We start from the raw sequence: 24,471 nt of genomic DNA on the forward strand, positions 1-24,471 counted from the left end.
TAGCTAATACAACAGAACTAATAGAGAAACTTGAGACCATACAACTAACAAAGAACAGCAAATTGGTATATTTTGACATAAAAGATTTATACACATCAATACCACTATCGGAGACATTGGGACATAGTTAGCTCAACAATAGTTCATAATACAAAAAACAATGTGAAAAGTATGCAAATCACAAATATGCTAAGAACCACTTTACGTCAAAACTATTTTCAATTCAACAATAAAATATATAGACAAACAAACGGTTTTGGAATGGGAAGCCCCACATCAGCCATTCTTATTGAAGTGTTCATGCAAAATTTGGAAGAAAAGTACACACAGGAACTGAAGTCTAGATTAGGCGTGTCATTTTATGCTAGATACGTGGATGACATAATATAAGGGCCAATTAATGGTGGCATATAACCATAAAACCATAACCAGATAAAACAGCTGATCGAACCTACCTTATGGAAATCAATGTAATCGATAAATGGTGCCATACCATAACGCTAACGCCATAACCATACCATAGCCAACCAATTGGTTTTTGTTTTTATTTATTTATTTTTTTTGGATACGTTGTGACTAAAGCTTGAAACACAATGCTCTGACGCCGCGAAATAAACGCGACGAACATCGCGTTGTCAAAAATAGAATCCCCATAACAACATGAAGGTGAACACAATGAACGCCAAGAGCGGAATTTACGTGACGTCATTTTGCGACGATAGATTTAATTCTATCGTCGCCGCCGGGCGATGACGACAATTTATGCCAAAGGTGACCATAATTATTTTTTGCTTCAACGCTCACATTAAATTTAAACTAAAAATACATTTATCTCGTTCTTTAAAAAGCACAAACATACATTTCCAAACTCTGGATTAGAATAAATTAATTTGCATGATTATAATAAAGTTTTTCAGTGAGTTCTTTGTGTGAAGTCATTAGTTCCTTCTTCTCTCTTCCTTTGTCCTTTCATATGGTCACCCTTAGTATAGTCAAATCAGCTGTTTGTGTAAAATTATTTTGTGAAAATTTGGTATGCAAATTGAAAATTGAGAAAAATTCGCGATTAAAATGGATATAAGTGAATATATCATAGAAAAAGTTAAGGAAAACGATTGTTTATATAATCTTGGTTCTTCAGATTATAAAAATTTAAATAAAAAGCAGTCGATATTTGAAAATATTGGCATAGCATTGAACTTGGATGGTAAGTATTTATATGTTTGGATGTGGGTTCTTCTCATATGTTTAAGTATCCTTTTTAGGAGAAACATGTCGTAAAAAGTGGAAAAGTCTGCGAGACACTTATAAAAGGCGTAAGCGCTGTGCGCTATCTCCTTCCGGGAGCGCCGCAGGAAGTGCTACAAAAAGTTGGAAATACATGAATGCAATGCAGTTTTTAGACGACTATCCTGATTCAAGAAAGTAAATACAGGGTTAGGTATATTGCTGCGATTGGTTTGAGTGGTTTTCATTACATTTCGCAATTACTACACGTCTAAAAATTCCAGGAGTGGTATCAAAAGATGCGTTAGAATTACCACAATATTTGGTACAGTGATACTCTATATTACATATTAGTGTGATCGTGAATGTAATGTATATAATAGAAAATAGATTAGATTAGATTATCAATCATATATTTTTTTCTTTTTAGAACTGTTGGAAATTGTGATCCTGGCATGATTAACGAACATACTGATGTATATGAAAAGTCAACAGATTGCTCAAACTCTTCAAATCGTGAACCACTTATTGTATACGAATCGCAAATAAGCGAAAATTCGACAGATTGTTCCAATTCTCCAAATGCAATTATGGATGCTACTTTCGAACCGTATATAGTATACGAACCACAGTTAGTTGACGAGAATTCCAAACCTTCAAATGATAAAGCAGCTAGAAGCTATGTCGCTCAGAATAAGAACCGGAAGTCAAAAAAGCAAGCAGATGCCGAAGTTACTTCAGTTTTCAAGGAGGTGCTAAAAGAATGGGCAAAAACAATCCAAGAGATAGCTTGTGCCCTTGAGCAAGAAAAAATACGGGATACAAAATCGCTTTTGTTTGAAAGCTTGGCGAAAACAATTTCCAGTGCCAACTTATCACAGAATAATGTGCGCAATATTGAAAGGAAAGTTGTTGCTTTAGTTTATGAATGTTTATGTGTTCAATAATTTCACGTCTTTAGCTGATGGGTAAACAGTCGTAAGTCCAAAAAATATATTTTGAGAAATGAGAAAAACAAGTACCTCAATGACAATGACAATGGCAATACATCGTAAAGTTCGAAGTGTAGGCAACCAACAATATCTGAGCTAAGATCTTTTGCCAGAAGGTCAAGAAGCCATAATAAAATTGAAAAATGGTACTAATTCCATTTGGACTAAAAGTGGAGTTGCGACTGCTTACCTCTCATTACAGACATATCGTTAGCTTAATGCACAAAGACCTAACCAACATATTTGAAATTTGTACGAGTAGCGAATCACATTTTATTTTCGCGTTCACAAAACACAGTATGGCATTTCAAATGTGGCTATGGTTCTAACCCTTTAAACTTTTTGTCAGGGCGTATTTTAATATATACCAAAGTCTGCGAAAAATGCAGTATCAAAAAGTCTGTTGGTTAGGGCCTTTGTTAATTAAGCTAACGATATTTATGTATACCAATTATTCCCAACGGCACTGTATGCCATTTTGGGTCATATGTTGCCTTTATACAGAGAATGGAGACCAAATTCGAGCGTTGAAGTATGCAATTTAATAACCTATCGGTATTGAATAACGTATATTCTATAGTTCAAATTTGTGTAAAACATTGAAATTTTATTTAAAACTTGATAGCACCTAAATATACATCTTTCTCTTTTGCTAGATGCACAATTTTCAAGTAATTCAACTCAGAGACTATACTAGTTAAGCCTTTAAACAAACCTATAAACTTTTTATTAATACACATACACTTTTGCTCACGCAGTTAACCCATAGTAATATTATTATTCGTAGTTCAGGTTTTATTTCGTTTCATAAAACAATTACGTAACTTATCAAAAAATACTACAAAACTTCTAATTTGTACATGGGTGCTTTTATGATAAAAATGTATTTTGTGTTTGTATGTATTGCCGATCTAGGACTTTGGGGCGTTTTATCAGGGAAATCCTGAAACGTTTGTAACTTTCGCTATTGCTTTGCTAGTTTGGAAGTATGCCATAATTTTTCTGAGGGATAACAGCTCCTGTACAAAAATTATGAATAGTTGCATAGATTAAAATATAAGCTTGGAAATTAATTAGACATATTTTGCTAAACTTGCATGGAGCGAATTTACTGCGCTAAAGTAAGATGGCTGAATTATGTAAGCAGCTACAATAGACCTTTGTGAGAAAAAAATTCATTTTTGTCATAAAAGTAGATGCAAATCAAAACTGGACGTATTAATTGACAGTTTTATGTTACTTCGAGTAATGAAATTTTACTACTTGATGGTAAATGTGTGTGTGTGTATTGTAAAGACATACAGCAGCGCCAATTAAATTCTTTTTTTTCGATATTTGAAGAAAACGCTTCAATGAATTTTGTTGCTAAAACTATGCAAACCATTCGCAAAAAAGTTTACGAAAAATTCGAAAATTCGAGAGAATTTTACAAAAATTTCAAAGCTTTTATTAGAGTTCTCTGAATCTCTTTGAGTATGCAGCCTTCTAGTCCTATCAATTTTAGTCTAACAAAATTATAGGTCTCTTAGAATTCGGATTGATTTTCGAAACTTTTTTCCCGACACGCATTTGGATATAAAAAAGTAATTGTTTCAGGTTTTGTATAGAGAAAAATCTAAAACACCCTTCGAGAGACCTATAACTTTGTTAGACTAAAATTGATTGCACTACAAGGCTGCATACTTAAAGAAATTCAGAGAACCCTAATAAAAGCTTTGAAATTTTTGTAAAATTCTCTCGAATTTTCGAATTTTTCGTAAACTTTTTTGCGAATGGTTTGCATAGTTTTAGCAACAAAATTCATTGAAGTTTTTCTTCAAATATCGAAAAAAAGGGATTTAATTGGCGAATTTAATTTGATTGCCACTGCTATTTTTCTGTTTGCTGCTGTTAATACAGAATATTTATTTAAATTAACTTATTACATACTAAAAATATTACATTTTGAATGATTGAATGATATAATGAATTATGCTGCATACTAAATTTTCAATATATATTTGGAAATTTTTATAGACATTTTTAAAAACATTTAAGTTAACATATTTCATACTAAATATTACATTTTGAATGACTGAATGATAAAATGAATTATACTGCATACTAAATTTTCAATATATATTTGGAAATTTTTATAGAGATTTTTAAAAACATTTAAATTAACATATTTCATACTAAATATTACATTTTCAATGATTGAATGATAAAATGAATTATACTGCATACTAAATTTTCCCAAAATTTTCAAAACCATTTGGAAAGTTTCATTAAGAATTTTAAAAACATATCGAATTTTCAAGCATATTTGAAAGTTTTCGATTTTTCATAGACATAGTTTTCGTTATATAATTCATAAATTTTTTTTTAATCAATGGATATAAAATAAAAAAATATGTGTTAAAATGTGCAAACTATTCTTGCTGTTATTACTAGCAGATGTATCTAGTCGATGCCTTTGCAAAATCACCTATCGACCAATTGCAATTCCGCCTCTCTCGCGGAACTGAAACTTAACAGGGGAGCAGTGAAACTTATTACAGACCACTTTTTTCTTTTGAGGTTTTTGTTATGATAATAAAGTAATCCTTTTTCTAAATACCTAATAGCATTTAGTTCATGTGAATTTCAATATGCCTGCGGGTTTTCCCCTAACTCGCTTATTTTAACAAAAAGAGCTTATATTCAATTTTGAAATAAAAACTTAATTTAACCGTTATTTTAAACAATTAGTACTCAGATATCAAATTAATGTTTTTTTGGATCGAGTTAGATGTCTGGAGCTATGGGTTATCAAATCTCACTTTTGCGAATTGGACGGTTTTGCAAAACATCGACGATCTATGAGTAACCTCAATACAAATAAAAGATAATTATTTAACATTATCTCTACAAAATTTAAAGGCTAATATAGCAACGTAAATAAATACTTATAATAAATTACAATGTGTGTGTTTCTTTCTAAATTGAGGAAAACCGTTTATTGGCTGGGTACATAACAAGGCTAAATATTATTTCGGAAAAAGCACCAAATGACACCTTATGTGGAAAAATATAGCTTTGAATAGTCACTCGATTAGTTAATAAAGGATTTTCCGTACAAATTTCCAATTATAAGAATTTTATTAGCCATTCAGGCCCTCTTGAGAAGTAGGTGGCACCCTCCGAAAACGCTAATATTATTATTTTTTAGCTCCCGTTGGCAGTGAAGTCCAATAATTGGTACATATCGACAGGTGGCAACAAATAGGAGATTTGTATAAGGACTAAGTGAGAGTGGAACTCTAAAACATATCAGTAAAAAGACGAAAACAAGTTTTGTAAAAAGAGAGACAGCTCATTCAAACTTAATACAAAAGCTGTAGGATAAGAGGACATTTTACTGCACTTAAATTTTTCCAACCCTAGTTTACCGTATATTTTAAAGCTTCACTTTTAATATTATAAAATTTGGTAAAATAAAAAACGTAGCTACATATGTCCGCATTGGTATTTTAAGGTACGTTTGCGGATTTCACAGAGATCGCATTGGCCTTTCTAGTAAGTATTCCGCTAGTTCCTCTCTCAAACTAAATGCTTCATTTGTTGATCGATTGGAATGAGCAATTCGAATAGATGTCATTCTTGTTGAAAGTTTCCACTACTACTGTCAAGCATTAAATAATTGTGCAAGACTATAGTTGCTAAAACAATTTTGTCCACATTTTCTGGAGCAACGTGAATCGTTGTATGAAGAACTCTCCATCTAGTTGCTAATATACCAAAGGTGTTTTCAATGTGCACTCGTACGGAGGATAACCTTTTGTTATAATTTCGTTTGGCGGGTGACAAATTTCGACCAGGGTAAGGGCGCATGAGATTAGGCTTCAGAGGAAATGCGCTGTCACCGACGAAAAAATATGGAAATATTTGGTCCGTACCTATTTGAAATATGGCATCAATTAACTGAAACCTTATCTGTTATAAACATTTTACCTGGAAGGTTATATGGAGGAGGAATTTCCAGGTCGTTTCTTAGAATCATGTTACCAAATACGCTTCGTGCCAAAATTCCCCCATCGCTTTGGCTTCCCAACGCACCAACGTCTACAAATGAAAACGTATAGCTATCATCGCATATTGCCATCAGAACTACACTGAATGTCTTTTTGTAATTAAAAAAGAGTGAACCACTACGTTTGGGGCAAACTACTTTCATATGTTTGCCGTCCACCGCGCCGAGACAATGTGGCATTCCAGTTTTTCCATAGAACCTGTCCAAAATATAAATAATATATGAGCCGTTTATTTTGAAAGTGGCATAAGTCATTTCCAACTCATGGTCGTAAATGCATTGTTATTTTTGAACGAATGCATATATAGATGGTTCTACAATTATAAAATAATAATAAGAATTGCATCTTTTGGATATTGGACTCTAACAAACTGGAGGCGAGGAGAGATACAAACAAATTATCACTGAACCTAAACGACATGAAATGACTTATGCCACTTTCAAAATAAACGGCTCATATGAGTATATATAGTTACTGAATACCATACTTCAATTGGAGCAAACCTGTCTGCAATGTTTTTCAATTCGGTTTGATTTGGTTGGGCAAGGTAAATTTCGCGTAGTCCATGCCAAATTGCATCGCATGTCTCGTATATTCACCCTTATTCTGCATTTCGATTACGTTCCCGTTCTACGCTCCGCTCAAATCGAAGTTTGGTATTCTGCATTACGACGGAATCGTAACGAGAAGAGGAAGAGCAAATGAGTTTTCGAAAGCAGCTGTTTGTACGGAATGTGTGAACATTGGAACAAAATAAATTAAAGAAAATTTGTAAAAAACACTCAAAAACGTTTATATTTTATTATCCAAGCCATTTTGTACAAAAAAAGGAATAGAATATATTGCCGCAGGGTTATATTTTTTTGAGTGAAGTGCTTTCATAATTGTAAATGTGTTTTTGTCGTTCTTTTGGCCAATTCCCTGCCGTGGCCACCAAGTTTTGTTAAAACGGATTCCTGCACGAATATAGCTGACATTTTCTGAATTTTATGGATGCTAGTTTCATTGCAGTGGCCTAAAATACTCTATGAAGATTTATTTGTTCTTTCCGCAAGGATTGTTTACGTTTTCGCTTCAACTTCCTCTACTCCGGCAGCTTGCTTTGGCATATAACTGGACCCAACGAACAGACATAAATACCCCAGCGGGTTAGGGGGTCAGAATATTCCCGCGGTAGGTATGCCTGTCGTAAAAGGCGACTAAAATTCCAGATTCAAGGGGCTGTGTAACGCAACTATTCAGGTTGCCAGCGCAATATACAGCTTCTCCAAACCCAATTGTCAACCTTATCTATCCGCGGCCACTCCTGTTTCACTAACAGACGAGGCTCTGGCGACCCCAAGCTCCTCATGGAACTTGGGGGTGGGGAGGGAGAGGATGACCTGAAGGTTTAATGTGGCCACATAAATCGTTCCCGAGATGGTCGGGCTAGCACCTTAATGGTGGTACCGGAGCGTACTGGATCTGTATCCGACAAACGACCATTACATCGATAACACTCCCCAAAGCCTTCGGGGAGCAACCTTATCGCTACAACAGCAACAACAACAGACACAAATTATAGCTGTCTATTATAATGGAATCAACAGCCGCGGCATTATTTGTTGAGTTGGAAAGCAACGCATACGAAAATGGCCAGGCGAGAATCGAAAGGCAAATATTGCGAGACTTGTGTAATCCATTTGAGATGAGTGACGAATTGCAAGAAATTTAACATAAAAGTGGTAAAGTTTAATGACTTAGTTTCTTATTTAGGTTACAAAAAATTTTCGACTTAATAAGGATGCTTTCAAGTATGTGTTAGATACTTTTGCGGAGCAAATACGTCCAGGGACTTCGACATCGACATGTTGTTTTTGGCCTGGAAACATATAAAAAACAATCATCATCAAGCCTTTTACGTTTCTCAAAAAGTTTTACTTACATTTTTGCTAAAATTCTGTTATAAATTAATAAAAAACTAAAAAGAAAATATTTTTCCGCCAACTAATTTGCAACTTAGAAAAACGGAACTACGATCGAAATGCAGAATACACAAAATCGAACGATTCGAAGTTGGATCGAAAGAGATTGGAACACAGAATACCAAAATTGCCAAATCGAAAAAATTCCAATCCAAGTCGAAATGCAGAATAGGGCTGATTATTTTCCTAACTGTAGAAACACCCAATTTATATGACCAAGCTAAATACTGTGGATTACAGCCTTGTGCCAAGAACCTGTTGAAACTCCATTTTTACACAGATATGTAGTTTATAAAACTACTTACATCAAAGTGATACCCAAACGGATTTCTTCACTTATTGGTTCTCTTATGGAAAAAAGCTTGGCGAAAACAATTTCCAGTGCCAACTTATCACAGAATAATGTGCGCAATATTGAAAGGAAAGTTGTTGCTTTAGTTTATGAATGTTTATGTGTTCAATAATTTCACGTCTTTAGCTGATGGGTAAACAGTCGTAAGTCCAAAAAATATATTTTGAGAAATGAGAAAAACAAGTACCTCAATGACAATGACAATGGCAATACATCGTAAAGTTCGAAGTGTAGGCAACCAACAATATCTGAGCTAAGATCTTTTGCCAGAAGGTCAAGAAGCCATAATAAAATTGAAAAATGGTACTAATTCCATTTGGACTAAAAGTGGAGTTGCGACTGCTTACCTCTCATTACAGACATATCGTTAGCTTAATGCACAAAGACCTAACCAACATATTTGAAATTTGTACGAGTAGCGAATCACATTTTATTTTCGCGTTCACAAAACACAGTATGGCATTTCAAATGTGGCTATGGTTCTAACCCTTTAAACTTTTTGTCAGGGCGTATTTTAATATATACCAAAGTCTGCGAAAAATGCAGTATCAAAAAGTCTGTTGGTTAGGGCCTTTGTTAATTAAGCTAACGATATTTATGTATACCAATTATTCCCAACGGCACTGTATGCCATTTTGGGTCATATGTTGCCTTTATACAGAGAATGGAGACCAAATTCGAGCGTTGAAGTATGCAATTTAATAACCTATCGGTATTGAATAACGTATATTCTATAGTTCAAATTTGTGTAAAACATTGAAATTTTATTTAAAACTTGATAGCACCTAAATATACATCTTTCTCTTTTGCTAGATGCACAATTTTCAAGTAATTCAACTCAGAGACTATACTAGTTAAGCCTTTAAACAAACCTATAAACTTTTTATTAATACACATACACTTTTGCTCACGCAGTTAACCCATAGTAATATTATTATTCGTAGTTCAGGTTTTATTTCGTTTCATAAAACAATTACGTAACTTATCAAAAAATACTACAAAACTTCTAATTTGTACATGGGTGCTTTTATGATAAAAATGTATTTTGTGTTTGTATGTATTGCCGATCTAGGACTTTGGGGCGTTTTATCAGGGAAATCCTGAAACGTTTGTAACTTTCGCTATTGCTTTGCTAGTTTGGAAGTATGCCATAATTTTTCTGAGGGATAACAGCTCCTGTACAAAAATTATGAATAGTTGCATAGATTAAAATATAAGCTTGGAAATTAATTAGACATATTTTGCTAAACTTGCATGGAGCGAATTTACTGCGCTAAAGTAAGATGGCTGAATTATGTAAGCAGCTACAATAGACCTTTGTGAGAAAAAAATTCATTTTTGTCATAAAAGTAGATGCAAATCAAAACTGGACGTATTAATTGACAGTTTTATGTTACTTCGAGTAATGAAATTTTACTACTTGATGGTAAATGTGTGTGTGTGTATTGTAAAGACATACAGCAGCGCCAATTAAATTCTTTTTTTTCGATATTTGAAGAAAAAGCTTCAATGAATTTTGTTGCTAAAACTATGCAAACCATTCGCAAAAAAGTTTACGAAAAATTCGAAAATTCGAGAGAATTTTACAAAAATTTCAAAGCTTTTATTAGAGTTCTCTGAATCTCTTTGAGTATGCAGCCTTCTAGTCCTATCAATTTTAGTCTAACAAAATTATAGGTCTCTTAGAATTCGGATTGATTTTCGAAACTTTTTTCCCGACACGCATTTGGATATAAAAAAGTAATTGTTTCAGGTTTTGTATAGAGAAAAATCTAAAACACCCTTCGAGAGACCTATAACTTTGTTAGACTAAAATTGATTGCACTACAAGGCTGCATACTTAAAGAAATTCAGAGAACCCTAATAAAAGCTTTGAAATTTTTGTAAAATTCTCTCGAATTTTCGAATTTTTCGTAAACTTTTTTGCGAATGGTTTGCATAGTTTTAGCAACAAAATTCATTGAAGTTTTTCTTCAAATATCGAAAAAAAGGGATTTAATTGGCGAATTTAATTTGATTGCCACTGCTATTTTTCTGTTTGCTGCTGTTAATACAGAATATTTATTTAAATTAACTTATTACATACTAAAAATATTACATTTTGAATGATTGAATGATATAATGAATTATGCTGCATACTAAATTTTCAATATATATTTGGAAATTTTTATAGACATTTTTAAAAACATTTAAGTTAACATATTTCATACTAAATATTACATTTTGAATGACTGAATGATAAAATGAATTATACTGCATACTAAATTTTCCCAAAATTTTCAAAACCATTTGGAAAGTTTCATTAAGAATTTTAAAAACATATCGAATTTTCAAGCATATTTGAAAGTTTTCGATTTTTCATAGACATAGTTTTCGTTATATAATTCATAAATTTTTTTTTAATCAATGGATATAAAATAAAAAAATATGTGTTAAAATGTGCAAACTATTCTTGCTGTTATTACTAGCAGATGTATCTAGTCGATGCCTTTGCAAAATCACCTATCGACCAATTGCAATTCCGCCTCTCTCGCGGAACTGAAACTTAACAGGGGAGCAGTGAAACTTATTACAGACCACTTTTTTCTTTTGAGGTTTTTGTTATGATAATAAAGTAATCCTTTTTCTAAATACCTAATAGCATTTAGTTCATGTGAATTTCAATATGCCTGCGGGTTTTCCCCTAACTCGCTTATTTTAACAAAAAGAGCTTATATTCAATTTTGAAATAAAAACTTAATTTAACCGTTATTTTAAACAATTAGTACTCAGATATCAAATTAATGTTTTTTTGGATCGAGTTAGATGTCTGGAGCTATGGGTTATCAAATCTCACTTTTGCGAATTGGACGGTTTTGCAAAACATCGACGATCTATGAGTAACCTCAATACAAATAAAAGATAATTATTTAACATTATCTCTACAAAATTTAAAGGCTAATATAGCAACGTAAATAAATACTTATAATAAATTACAATGTGTGTGTTTCTTTCTAAATTGAGGAAAACCGTTTATTGGCTGGGTACATAACAAGGCTAAATATTATTTCGGAAAAAGCACCAAATGACACCTTATGTGGAAAAATATAGCTTTGAATAGTCACTCGATTAGTTAATAAAGGATTTTCCGTACAAATTTCCAATTATAAGAATTTTATTAGCCATTCAGGCCCTCTTGAGAAGTAGGTGGCACCCTCCGAAAACGCTAATATTATTATTTTTTAGCTCCCGTTGGCAGTGAAGTCCAATAATTGGTACATATCGACAGGTGGCAACAAATAGGAGATTTGTATAAGGACTAAGTGAGAGTGGAACTCTAAAACATATCAGTAAAAAGACGAAAACAAGTTTTGTAAAAAGAGAGACAGCTCATTCAAACTTAATACAAAAGCTGTAGGATAAGAGGACATTTTACTGCACTTAAATTTTTCCAACCCTAGTTTACCGTATATTTTAAAGCTTCACTTTTAATATTATAAAATTTGGTAAAATAAAAAACGTAGCTACATATGTCCGCATTGGTATTTTAAGGTACGTTTGCGGATTTCACAGAGATCGCATTGGCCTTTCTAGTAAGTATTCCGCTAGTTCCTCTCTCAAACTAAATGCTTCATTTGTTGATCGATTGGAATGAGCAATTCGAATAGATGTCATTCTTGTTGAAAGTTTCCACTACTACTGTCAAGCATTAAATAATTGTGCAAGACTATAGTTGCTAAAACAATTTTGTCCACATTTTCTGGAGCAACGTGAATCGTTGTATGAAGAACTCTCCATCTAGTTGCTAATATACCAAAGGTGTTTTCAATGTGCACTCGTACGGAGGATAACCTTTTGTTATAATTTCGTTTGGCGGGTGACAAATTTCGACCAGGGTAAGGGCGCATGAGATTAGGCTTCAGAGGAAATGCGCTGTCACCGACGAAAAAATATGGAAATATTTGGTCCGTACCTATTTGAAATATGGCATCAATTAACTGAAACCTTATCTGTTATAAACATTTTACCTGGAAGGTTATATGGAGGAGGAATTTCCAGGTCGTTTCTTAGAATCATGTTACCAAATACGCTTCGTGCCAAAATTCCCCCATCGCTTTGGCTTCCCAACGCACCAACGTCTACAAATGAAAACGTATAGCTATCATCGCATATTGCCATCAGAACTACACTGAATGTCTTTTTGTAATTAAAAAAGAGTGAACCACTACGTTTGGGGCAAACTACTTTCACATGTTTGCCGTCCACCGCGCCGAGACAATGTGGCATTCCAGTTTTTCCATAGAACCTGTCCAAAATATAAATAATATATGAGCCGTTTATTTTGAAAGTGGCATAAGTCATTTCCAACTCATGGTCGTAAATGCATTGTTATTTTTGAACGAATGCATATATAGATGGTTCTACAATTATAAAATAATAATAAGAATTGCATCTTTTGGATATTGGACTCTAACAAACTGGAGGCGAGGAGAGATACAAACAAATTATCACTGAACCTAAACGACATGAAATGACTTATGCCACTTTCAAAATAAACGGCTCATATGAGTATATATAGTTACTGAATACCATACTTCAATTGGAGCAAACCTGTCTGCAATGTTTTTCAATTCGGTTTGATTTGGTTGGGCAAGGTAAATTTCGCGTAGTCCATGCCAAATTGCATCGCATGTCTCGTATATTCACCCTTATTCTGCATTTCGATTACGTTCCCGTTCTACGCTCCGCTCAAATCGAAGTTTGGTATTCTGCATTACGACGGAATCGTAACGAGAAGAGGAAGAGCAAATGAGTTTTCGAAAGCAGCTGTTTGTACGGAATGTGTGAACATTGGAACAAAATAAATTAAAGAAAATTTGTAAAAAACACTCAAAAACGTTTATATTTTATTATCCAAGCCATTTTGTACAAAAAAAGGAATAGAATATATTGCCGCAGGGTTATATTTTTTTGAGTGAAGTGCTTTCATAATTGTAAATGTGTTTTTGTCGTTCTTTTGGCCAATTCCCTGCCGTGGCCACCAAGTTTTGTTAAAACGGATTCCTGCACGAATATAGCTGACATTTTCTGAATTTTATGGATGCTAGTTTCATTGCAGTGGCCTAAAATACTCTATGAAGATTTATTTGTTCTTTCCGCAAGGATTGTTTACGTTTTCGCTTCAACTTCCTCTACTCCGGCAGCTTGCTTTGGCATATAACTGGACCCAACGAACAGACATAAATACCCCAGCGGGTTAGGGGGTCAGAATATTCCCGCGGTAGGTATGCCTGTCGTAAAAGGCGACTAAAATTCCAGATTCAAGGGGCTGTGTAACGCAACTATTCAGGTTGCCAGCGCAATATACAGCTTCTCCAAACCCAATTGTCAACCTTATCTATCCGCGGCCACTCCTGTTTCACTAACAGACGAGGCTCTGGCGACCCCAAGCTCCTCATGGAACTTGGGGGTGGGGAGGGAGAGGATGACCTGAAGGTTTAATGTGGCCACATAAATCGTTCCCGAGATGGTCGGGCTAGCACCTTAATGGTGGTACCGGAGCGTACTGGATCTGTATCCGACAAAGGACCATTACATCGATAACACTCCCCAAAGCCTTCGGGGAGCAACCTTATCGCTACAACAGCAACAACAACAGACACAAATTATAGCTGTCTATTATAATGGAATCAACAGCCGCGGCATTATTTGTTGAGTTGGAAAGCAACGCATACGAAAATGGCCAGGCGAGAATCGAAAGGCAAATATTGCGAGACTTGTGTAATCCATTTGAGATGAGTGACGAATTGCAAGAAATTTAACATAAAAGTGGTAAAGTTTAATGACTTAGTTTCTTATTTAGGTTACAAAAAATTTTCGACTTAATAAGGATGCTTTCAAGTATGTGTTAGATACTTTTGCGGAGCAAATACGTCCAGGGACTTCGACATCGACATGTTGTTTTTGGCCTGGAAACATATAAAAAACAATCATCATCAAGCCTTTTACGTTTCTCAAAAAGTTTTACTTACATTTTTGCTAAAATTCTGTTATAAATTAATAAAAAACTAAAAAGAAAATATTTTTCCGCCAACTAATTTGCAACTTAGAAAAACGGAACTACGATCGAAATGCAGAATACACAAAATCGAACGATTCGAAGTTGGATCGAAAGAGATTGGAACACAGAATACCAAAATTGCCAAATCGAAAAAATTCCAATCCAAGTCGAAATGCAGAATAGGGCTGATTATTTTCCTAACTGTAGAAACACCCAATTTATATGACCAAGCTAAATACTGTGGATTACAGCCTTGTGCCAAGAACCTGTTGAAACTCCATTTTTACACAGATATGTAGTTTATAAAACTACTTACATCAAAGTGATACCCAAACGGATTTCTTCACTTATTGGTTCTCTTATGGAAAAACGTTGAAGTCGCTCTCGTAACAAATTCAGTAGCGCATTAAACTTTGCAACATTCATACGTGTTGCCTTGAAGAAATGTTCTTCATCTGAGAGTTTCAACTGTGCGAAGGAAGTTTCGTGGAAGCTCAGATTCTTCCTTGTACGATTAACTGGCCGCACCCACCATCGCCGCTTCAACTGCTGGCACACCTCGCGATATATACTCACCATTACAAAAATGATGTTTATAATTTTAAAAATTTTCAACAAACGCCCTCTGTTATTCATTTTTTGTATATACTGCTAATGCTGACTTCAAATTGAATTCATTTCCCACAAGAAATGGTCACTAATATAAGAAATTATTTTCCATTGAAGAAATGACAGAAAATTTCAGAAAATATCGCCGCCGCTGTCTATTGTGTTTAACTGGACGAAATATCTGAGCGTTAATTTGAAAAATGTCATCGCCCGACGCGGCGTATATCGTCGTCGCTCGGCATTGTGTTTACAGCTTAAGAGACTTATTTTTTGTGGAATATGTTTGTAATTTTTTGCGTTTTCTTCATTTTTATGAAATTTTCACGATTTTTAGGTTAAGGCACCATTAATCAATCACATTGGAGATGGTTATGGATATGGGTAGGGTTACGACTATGGCTTTAGGGTTAAGGAAGTTTAATTCGCGCCCTATACATTTTAACTACTAATAACGAAGAGCTTGTACTAGAGTACCTCAACAAGCAGCACGGAAATATAAAATTTACAATGGAAACCAAAAAAGACGGGGGAATCAACTATCTATACCTCACGATAAATATTGATAAAATTGCCAAAGATTTAACTATGACATATATAGAAAGCCAACGGCCACCGACACAATAATACATAATATCTCAAATCACCCCCAACACCATAAAAATGCAACATTAAGGCATTTGCTACATAGTTTAGGTTAGGTTAGAGTGGCCACCGGTGCGAGCACCATTGCATTTACGCCCCTCTTGCAAGTTCGTCAGCCATCTCATTGCCCGGTACATCCGAGTGTCCAGGCACCCATACCAGACTAAGGGAAGTTTGCTCAGCGATCTCGTTGAGAGGTTTGCGGTACTTCTCTACTGTCCTGGACTTACATGAGACCGATCCAAGCGCTTTAGTGCAGTCTGGCTGTCAGAGTAAATACAAATCTGGTTATAGCCGTGAACAGCATTTCTCAGGTGATCGACGGACTCCGTTTGAAAGACGCTGTAATGATCAGGTAGGCTAAAGGATAGATTCCACCCTAGTTGAGGCGCAAAGAGCCCGCTGCCTACCCTTTTATCCAGCTTGGGGCCGTCAGTATAAATCTGCAGCCTATCGCTCAGGTCCGGCTGCTCCTTCGACCAATAATCCCTATCCGGGATAACCTCGTACTTCATATCGAAAAATGCAGTCGGAGCGCAATAGTCCGACGAAGGCGAATCCAGATTCTTAAGGATGGCTGCATGGTGATCCACATTTTCTCTCCAGCCGGATAACTCTCGCAGTCGCAGAGCAGAAAAGGCCGCACATTGCTTGGCCATTATATCAATTGGCAACACATTAAAAAGAGTGTCCAGCGCCTCCGCAGGGGTGGTGCGCAGTGCACCCCCTCGCAGACTACAGTACTTCTTTGTACCTTCTGGAATGCCCGTAGGTTTGATTTAGTATCTAGGTTCGTCCACCAGACCAATGCCCCGTATAAAAGGATTGGTCTAACCAAAGCAGTGTAGAGCCATAGGGTAATATCCGGTGATAGTCCCCATCTTCGCGCAACAGCATCCCTACAGCTGTACAGTGCCACCGTTGCTTTTTTCACACGCTCCTGAGTGTTTTCCCTCCAGGATAGTTTCCTATCCAAAATTACTCCTAGGTATTTGGCAGAGTCCCTCAGCGTCAGGGTAGTGCCCGCTAGCACAGGCAGCTGTAACGCAGGTATCTTATATTTCCTAGTGAACAGAACCAGTTCTGTTTTGGCTGAATTGACCGATAGAACTTTACTCCTGGTCCAGTTCTCCACCAGTCTAAGCTTCGTTTGCATTGGATCGCATAGTGTCTGCGGAAACTTCCCGCTAACTAACAACGCGAGGTCATCTGCATATGCGATTACCTTGCCGCAACCGTCCTTCTCAAGAAGAACCAATAACTCATTAAGTGTGGCAACCCATAGAAGTGGAGAAAGTACCCCCCACCCCTGCGGGGTGCCTCGCCGTATGTGTTTGACCACCGTGAAGCCTGCGAGGTCGGCATTAACCTTTCTTCGCAGCAGTAACTGCTGAACGAGTTTCACTAGCCCCGAATCGGCCCCCAAGCCGATTAGTGCATCAGTTATCGCAGAGGGCGTAACGTTGTTGAAAGCTCCCTCAATGTCGGGAAAAGTTATGAGTGTGAAGTCCTTATGCGCCAAGGATTTCTCGATCTGGGAGACGACCGCATGCAAGGCCGTTTCCGTAGACTTCCCTTTCATGTACGCATGCTGGGATGTCGATAACTTTCCATCCAAGCACTACCTTAGTGTAGAGTCCATTTATCTCTCGAGTGTCTTCAGCTGGAAGGATGTCAGACAAATCGGTCTAAAGTCTTTAGGGATCACGTGACAAGTCCTTCCAGCTTTTGGTATAAAGGTGACCCTTGAATCGTTCCAACCCTGTGGAATATGGGTAAGAGCACAAACTCCTTTGAAAATTTTATACAACCACAAAGAATTCAGCTCCATTGTTTGCTGGAGTTGTGCCGGGGCCAATCCATCCTGCCCTGGTGCTTTGAAGGGCTAACGGCATTATAGCCCATTTAACTTTACCCATAGTAATGAACTTCCCCTCAAACGGTTCGCCAGTATGAGTTTCCCTCCAGTTCATTTCTTCATCACTAGCGCCTGGAAAGTGCGTACTCAGGAGCAGGCTCTCTGCCGAATCCGTCCATGTCCATTCAGATCGTTGTAGGCATCCAGGGACACTTTTTGGAGCACCTTTCTGAGCCTGCATTCCTAGGGCACCGTCTCCATTTCGCTACAAAACTTCTGCCAGGAGGTCCTCTTCGACGACCTTAACAGTTTCTATAATCCCCGAGCATCATTTTGTATGCATCCCATTTTTCAGCCTCCCTGAAGGCTTTAGCAAGATTGAATGCTTTCCGACAAACCTTGCGTAGATTGTCTAGGTCCGCGTTCCACCATGGTGGTTTGGTTTTACCCCTAAAAAAAAGAGCCTCCCCGCAATCCTTCGTATACAAGTGAACTATATTATCCAGCTCTTCAGAGCTCTGGGGAATATGAACACTAGATCCTGAGAGCCTCTTTTGAAGTTCCTCACTGTAGAAACGCCAATTGGCGTTTTTAAGGTTCCTATGCTAGACAGTTTTGACCGCCACCCCACCAAGGTTGAAGCGGACAAATGATGCGAAAAAGAGTGGTCATCAAGCACCATCCAATTTTCTATCATAGTTTCCCCGCTGCCCGAGATCAGGGTGACGTCCAGAACTTCCTGTCTGCTCTTAGTAACAAACGTGGGTGCCGAACCCCTATTACAAATCTTAAAGTTATGATAAATAAAAAATCAAAGAGTGACTCGACCCTTTCGTTCGTATCTCCACTGCTCAACGCTTCGTGGTGCGCATTGGCATCTCCCACTAGTAGTAGTGGCCCCTTCGCATCCAGAGCTATCTTGCTGGCTAGCTCAGTCGGAGGCGACTCCTCGTGAGGAAAGTAAAAGGACGCCAGTGTAACATCAGTACCACTGAACGTCAACGTCATAGTTGTAGCATCCTCGTCGCTAAACTGGGGTAGAAAAAGAAAATTTAGTTCAGATCTTACCAAGATGCAAGCTCTCGGTTTCCCGTGTGTGGCACCACTCACCAACGTCAGTTCTGCCGCTTTCAGCCCGCATATCTTATGCCCCACTAAGCCTGTCCGGCGTTAGCGAGGAGATCGAAGTCGCGTTCCCGCCCAACGTGTCATCCGTCGGACTGACCGTGTTTGGTTCTGCGTCCTCCTCCTCCTCGCTCTCCGCTTTTTCTGCTTCTATTTTCAGCGCCGGATCATAGGCCGCCTTCATGTCGTTCGAGTAAACCTTAATCTTCACGGTGTTGAACCCGAATTTAATTGCGCCTTCCGCGCGCTCCAAAAAAGCAGTGACTCCTTGTTGAGTAGTATCGCCTGACGCGTCGCCCTGGTGCTATGCTCCAGCTTAAGGACTCTCCAACTAGAGCAAGGTAGCTCTGGGTTGAAGGTCCTTATGGCGTCAACGACTTCCTCCGGATCATCCGGTTTGGATGGAATCCAGACCCCAGCTCTCGGCCTAGATGGGATGTCCTTGAAGTTGACAGCCCTGAGCATAGCACCAGGGTAGAACTCACCCAACCTATCCACCGCCTTTTTGTACAAGTAGGCTCACCTCTGGTCATCGCAGGCCACCAACTTGACTTGCCCCTGGTACCAACCACCCAGGTGGAGGTCTCCCTCTCTACCTTACCAAGGCGACTGAAAAACTGCCCATTGCGGTCCTTGTCCAGTCCCATTTCTCTTTAAAGATCTGCTCCTTCTCAGGATTAGATTCAAATACCCCCACAAGGATGCTACTTTTAACAACCTCTGCGAAGGAGGGGCCTTTGACCCTAAGCCTCTTAGGAGCATTTTGCGCAATCTCCATCGAACGATTGCGCTTACCGGAAATCTGTTCTTTCACCGGAGCAGACTTCTTAAAATCAGGGACGATGGTTTTCGCCCACTCAATTTCTGCCCGTAACTCCTCAACGTCCCCAGGCAACGCCACGGAGAACAGGTTGGGGCGTTTGCCAACCTCTTCAGGATGCGTATAGCCACCTGCCTATGCCTACTGCGCATCCGTGAGGGAGGTGGCCTATCCTTCCTTTGGGTGTACGCCCTCGGCGTAGCCGGAGGCAAGCGGGCGGGCTGCACACCCCTGCTAGCAGCTCCCCTGGTAGCGAGGTGCCTACCGAGAGGGTTATTAGCAGAGGCAGCAGGTCCAGTCGTTGCCCCCCCAAGCTCCCCTAGAGGAAGCAATGGCCGATGTGCAAAACTCCGGCGCCGCCTGAAGCCTTTACGCACCACCCGCAATAGCCGCGCCGCGCCTGGTAGAGGATCCCTGCATCGCACGAGCTCCCAGATTGATGGGTGTTACCCCTTCCGGCTTTTTGCGAGTTCCTGCCTCGTTACAATTATTCTTATTTTTGTTCTTAAAAACATCCATTTCTTAGACCCATGATTCGCGGAGAACGGGTTCGTCCACCCCAGGCAGAGATCCGCTATACCTGTGGTAAAGCCAAAATTACAACTGGGTGTTGCCTGGTTCCCAGAGGGCTCCATTAACGACTGGGCTCTCTGAGGGGGCCCCTAGCCAGGCTGACCATGGGCACGGCAACGCATAACACCATTGGTCCGGCCCCCACCTTAAGACCACGTTCAGGAGCGACTTCCATGTGCCAGAGCTATTAAGGAGCTAAGGCACTAATGGCACTGATTACTGAACTTAGCTAGCACTCACCTAACGGGGTTTCTGTAGTGACTATTACCAGCCGGCACCCTCTAGGAGGGTTCAGTCCAAGGATTTTCGCCAGTTTGGTACATAGACTTGAAAGAACACCTCTTACACAAGAGGCATATAAGAGAGAGCTTGATGTCATATATAACATTGCAGCATACAACGAATATAAAAAAGCACTAATAGATAAGCTCACAAGGACGCATGGAGAAACAAAAAGAAATAATGAAAAGGAAAATAATAACACCTGGACGACTATGACATACACTGGAAAGGCAACATATAAATTGGCAAACTTCTTTAAAAAATGCAACATTAACACAGCGTTCAAAACATCGAACAATCTAGGGCGAAAACTAAAAGTATACAAGCTTACCTGTGGATGCCAACATAGTTACATAGGACAAACAGGACGGCAAATAAAAACGAGATTCAGAGAGCACATTAGAGATTACAAGAAAAAAACACGGAATCCAAACATTATACCAGAGTCTCACTTCACGAATCACATGGTCGAAAATGAATGTTCCCCAGCAAACATCAATAAAGCAGTTAGGGTTCTTCACATACAAGCAAAAGGCCGACGTATCAACGTTCTGGAAAACATGGAAATCTACAAACAGAAAACATTCGACGGTAGAATAATAAACGAACAGGTAAACACAATTTCTGACACAATATTCGAGCCTTTTTTAAAACTTGTGTACAAGAAGCAAAGTAATCACACAGGTACAACAGACAAACACAAAACAATTAACGCACCAAAACAACAAAACCAACAAAGAAGGTCAAACGACTAAAATCACGGACTTTTACCTGCCTCCGTCTGCCACACAGATCGATCAGTAAGACCCACCCTCTGTTCTGAATGAGCACATACACATAACTAAATATACACAAGCATCAATTTTGACAATACCTGTTCATGTACCTACGAACTATAAATACAGGACAAACGACACCAACAGATCAGAACGAAAATCGACACTGACGATGGCACAGTGCCGAAACCGGTTTGTTTCGAAACCAAAATTTACAAGGGATGACGGAAAATCATCCCAATATACATCATAAAAATACTCCTATAAAATGCTTAGTATTCTAAACTATGTACACTGAAATTTTTTAAATATCCAATATTTGGATATAATCATTGTACCTAAAATTACTCAAAATTTGCTTCATATTTATGGTATTGTAACGAATTTAGTGTAATTCTGCTTATTTGCAACCTCCTGCTAACGTTCGAATCACTAAACTGTTGAATAAATAACTTCAATATTTAATAATGCAAAATGGTCATTATTAGACTAATAACACTTCTACTTCGCGAAAGATAGCGTGCTTAAATCAAACTGATTGCCATGCCTCAGCTGGTGTTGCTTTTATACTCTTTGATTTCCTCGTTTGCATATTCTAGGCGTTTCTAGAATTTACTATTTGTTTACCAGCTATAACTACAGATGCACGTTCTAGCTTCTCATATGCGCGTGTATAAGTGAGTGATACTTCCACAGATGATTGCCTACTTTTGGGAGTATCTCAGATATATGCATGTGTTTGTGCGTTTTCTCTCCGCTGCTTGTATGGACATATGCGTAGTTATAATGATTGATTTGTTGATGTGCATACAAGTCACTGCTTGGTATTGGCTTAGAGATGATAGTATCCCTTAGTGTTGCTAATATTGGTCCACCTAAGTCTGATCGTCCCGATCAAACAAATCTCTCGATCTAAACGCTGCCAGCCTTTCCAAATGAACCACTTTCATTTTGGTTTGTGGCTTGCCAATGGTTTGTATGCGGTACACTACATCGTTGATCCGTTTTACAACTTTGTATGGGCCTGCAATTTCGGGGACAAACCTTTTTTTCGTTGTGCGTTGTATAACAGCACCAAATCTCCTTCCGGAAAGCCTTCCGAATGAATTGCTTTATCGCATGTGGCTTTCAACTTGTCGCTCATAATCTTTACTCGTAGCCTTACCAGATCGTGTATCTCTCTCAGCTCTTCTTCCAAGACGCCAGTGGATTTCTTGACATTTCTCTCCGCATCGGCATCTATCCCAAACTTCAAATCAGCTGGCAGTCGAAGGCATTGCCCAAAATTACCTTTCCGGGAGTTCGGCCTGTTGTCTCATGCACTGCCGATCGGTAAGCCATTAAGAATAATGATATGTGTGTATTTCACTCCTTATGGTACTTGTCTAATACTTTCCTTAAATGCTCCTCCAATGTTCTATTGAAACGTTCCACCATACCATCGGACTGAGGATGCAATGCAGTTGTCCGTGTTTTTCGAATGCACAATGATTTACACATTTCCTGGAACACAGCTGATTCGAAATTCCTGCCTTGGTCAGAATGTGACTCCATTGGTACACCATACCTTGCAACCCAATTGTTTACAAACACTTATGCTACCTTTCCGCTTCTTGATTTGGGATCGGGTATACCTCTGGCCATTTGCTGAAATAATCCATAACTACCAGTACATATTTGTTTCCGCCGTTGCTAGTAGGAAATGGACCGGCGACATCCATAGCGATCCTTTCAAATGGCGCACCCGAGTTATATTGCTTCATCTGGCTATGACTTCGGGTTTTGGGCCCTTTCGCTCTGCTGCAAACCTGGAAGTTCGCAATCCACTCAGTGACCGACTGACGGCAACCAACCCAATATAATCTCTGTTTAATCTTCTCGAGCGTCTTGGTGATTCCAAGATGACCTCCGCTTGGACCATTATGCAGCTCGCTGACCACGTCAGGAATCCTCTTTCTGGGAACAACTATCAGTTTCTTCTTGCATTGACCATCCTCACTCTCCCATACTCGATGAAGGCAACCGGATATCAATTCTAAACTGTTCCACTGTGCCCAATATGACTTCGCAATGGGACTCTCTGATGACATCTCCTCTCTGCTTGGTCCTTCGTTTCGTTCGAGCCCTTGCATAACATGTGACAGATCTGTATCTTCTAGCTGACACTTTCTTAGTTGTTCCTTGTCCCATTCATCCGTACACGTTATAGTCATTAGCCGGACATCTATAATGTCTTCTTTAGCCTCGGCCTTTGAACAGTGCTTGCATTCCAAACTACATGTTCTTCGTGACATTGCATCGGCACTTCCATGGGTACTACCTTTTCGATGCTAAATGGAAAAGTCATAGCTTTGTAATCGCTCGATCCACCGTGCCAATTGTCCTTCCGCATTACGGAACTGCAGAAGCCATTTTAACGCTGCGTGATCTGTCCTGACACGGACTCGCCGGCCGTAGAGGTATTTGTGGAAATGTTGAATGCACTCTACCAATGCCAACAGCTCTCTCCGCGTAACGCAGTAGTTCCTCTCTGGTTTTCCAATCGAACTGCTGTAATATGCAACTACCTTCTGTCCATCGACCAGTTGTGATATAACGCCTCCTATAGCATATCCACTCGCATCTGTGTCTAGCATAAATGTTGCTCCTGGAATCGGATATGCTAACATTGGGGCAGTGCACAACCACTCCTTCAATGTTTGGAAAGCCACTTCTTGCTCCTTCTTCCATTCAAAAGCTTTATTTTTTCTTGTAAGCTCATGGAGACTATGGGCCAGTAGCCGCTTTTCAAGTCCAGCGTGGAAAACCATTTCGTACCAGATAGCGAGTCCAGAGTGTCGTCAATTCTCGGCAATGCGTAGCTATCCTTTTTCCTGACGTCGTTCAACTTGCGGTAGTCCACGCAAAACCTCATTTTCCCATCCTTCTTTGTTGCTCATTTCTTGTACGATTTGACTCACAACTTCCCGCTTCGCCAGTGGAAATTTACGAGGAGCTTGACGTATCGGCCTCGCGTCTCCAATGTCAATTTGATGCCTTGGTCGATTAAGAAGTCCACTCTAAATATGATTTCATCAACAATCTCTGCCACTATAAAATTGTGTACTACCGTGACGTTCCCAATTGCGACTTCACATGCTACTTCTCCTAGAACCGTGG

At 38.5% G+C, this 24,471-nt stretch overlaps 2 protein-coding genes and 1 long non-coding RNA gene across 5 annotated transcripts; 1 reads left to right on the top strand and 2 right to left on the bottom strand.

Annotated features, from left to right (window-relative positions):
* The first annotated feature begins 485 nt into the window (after positions 1-485).
* Positions 486-4,305, top strand: LOC137236799 (uncharacterized). The gene is made up of 3 exons (XM_067759797.1): positions 486-1,207; positions 1,266-1,425; positions 1,658-4,305. Exons 1-3 carry the CDS (start codon positions 1,072-1,074, stop codon positions 2,172-2,174), a joined length of 813 nt encoding a protein of 270 aa, XP_067615898.1. The 5' UTR covers positions 486-1,071; the 3' UTR covers positions 2,175-4,305.
* A 3,705-nt stretch (positions 4,306-8,010) lies between these two features.
* On the bottom strand, positions 8,011-8,413 carry LOC137236802 (uncharacterized). The gene is made up of 2 exons (XR_010948645.1): positions 8,196-8,413; positions 8,011-8,132 (listed from the first exon to the last, which is right to left on the bottom strand). It is a non-coding gene; the product is annotated as an uncharacterized lncRNA (long non-coding RNA).
* A 1,105-nt stretch (positions 8,414-9,518) lies between these two features.
* Positions 9,519-23,063, bottom strand: LOC137236800 (uncharacterized). 3 transcript variants are annotated; one of them, XR_010948644.1, is made up of 3 exons: positions 12,595-13,517; positions 12,123-12,539; positions 9,519-9,763 (listed from the first exon to the last, which is right to left on the bottom strand). XR_010948644.1 is itself a non-coding variant. In XM_067759799.1 (3 exons), exons 2-3 carry the CDS (start codon positions 12,851-12,853, stop codon positions 12,238-12,240), a joined length of 561 nt encoding a protein of 186 aa, XP_067615900.1. In that variant the 5' UTR covers positions 12,854-12,872; positions 21,940-23,063; the 3' UTR covers positions 10,847-12,237. The 3 variants fall into 3 exon arrangements, 2 of the variants coding, with proteins under 2 accessions (XP_067615900.1, XP_067615899.1); XM_067759799.1 differs by lacking the exon at positions 9,519-9,763 and adding an exon at positions 21,940-23,063 and having other exon boundaries at positions 10,847-12,539; positions 12,595-12,872; XM_067759798.1 differs by lacking the exon at positions 9,519-9,763 and having other exon boundaries at positions 10,847-12,539.
* Between the last annotated feature and the right edge of the window lie 1,408 nt (positions 23,064-24,471).

This window comes from Eurosta solidaginis, chromosome 1 (assembly GCF_040869045.1).
Source record: "Eurosta solidaginis isolate ZX-2024a chromosome 1, ASM4086904v1, whole genome shotgun sequence".
NCBI classification, from domain to species: domain Eukaryota; kingdom Metazoa; phylum Arthropoda; class Insecta; order Diptera; family Tephritidae; genus Eurosta; species Eurosta solidaginis.

Excerpts from the sequence above, each read along its gene's own strand:
- LOC137236799 (XM_067759797.1), top strand. The coding sequence starts at position 1,072 with ATGGATATAAGTGAATATATCATAGAAAAAGTTAAGGAAAACGATTGT. Across the intron at positions 1,208-1,265 it reads CATAGCATTGAACTTGGATG|GAGAAACATGTCGTAAAAAG; the intron begins GTAAGTATTTAT and ends TATCCTTTTTAG. Across the intron at positions 1,426-1,657 it reads GACTATCCTGATTCAAGAAA|AACTGTTGGAAATTGTGATC; the intron begins GTAAATACAGGG and ends TTTTCTTTTTAG.
- LOC137236800 (XM_067759798.1), bottom strand. The coding sequence starts at position 12,928 with ATGACTTATGCCACTTTCAAAATAAACGGCTCATATATTATTTATATT. Across the intron at positions 12,540-12,594 it reads TCCTCCATATAACCTTCCAG|GTACGGACCAAATATTTCCA; the intron begins GTAAAATGTTTA and ends TATTTCAAATAG.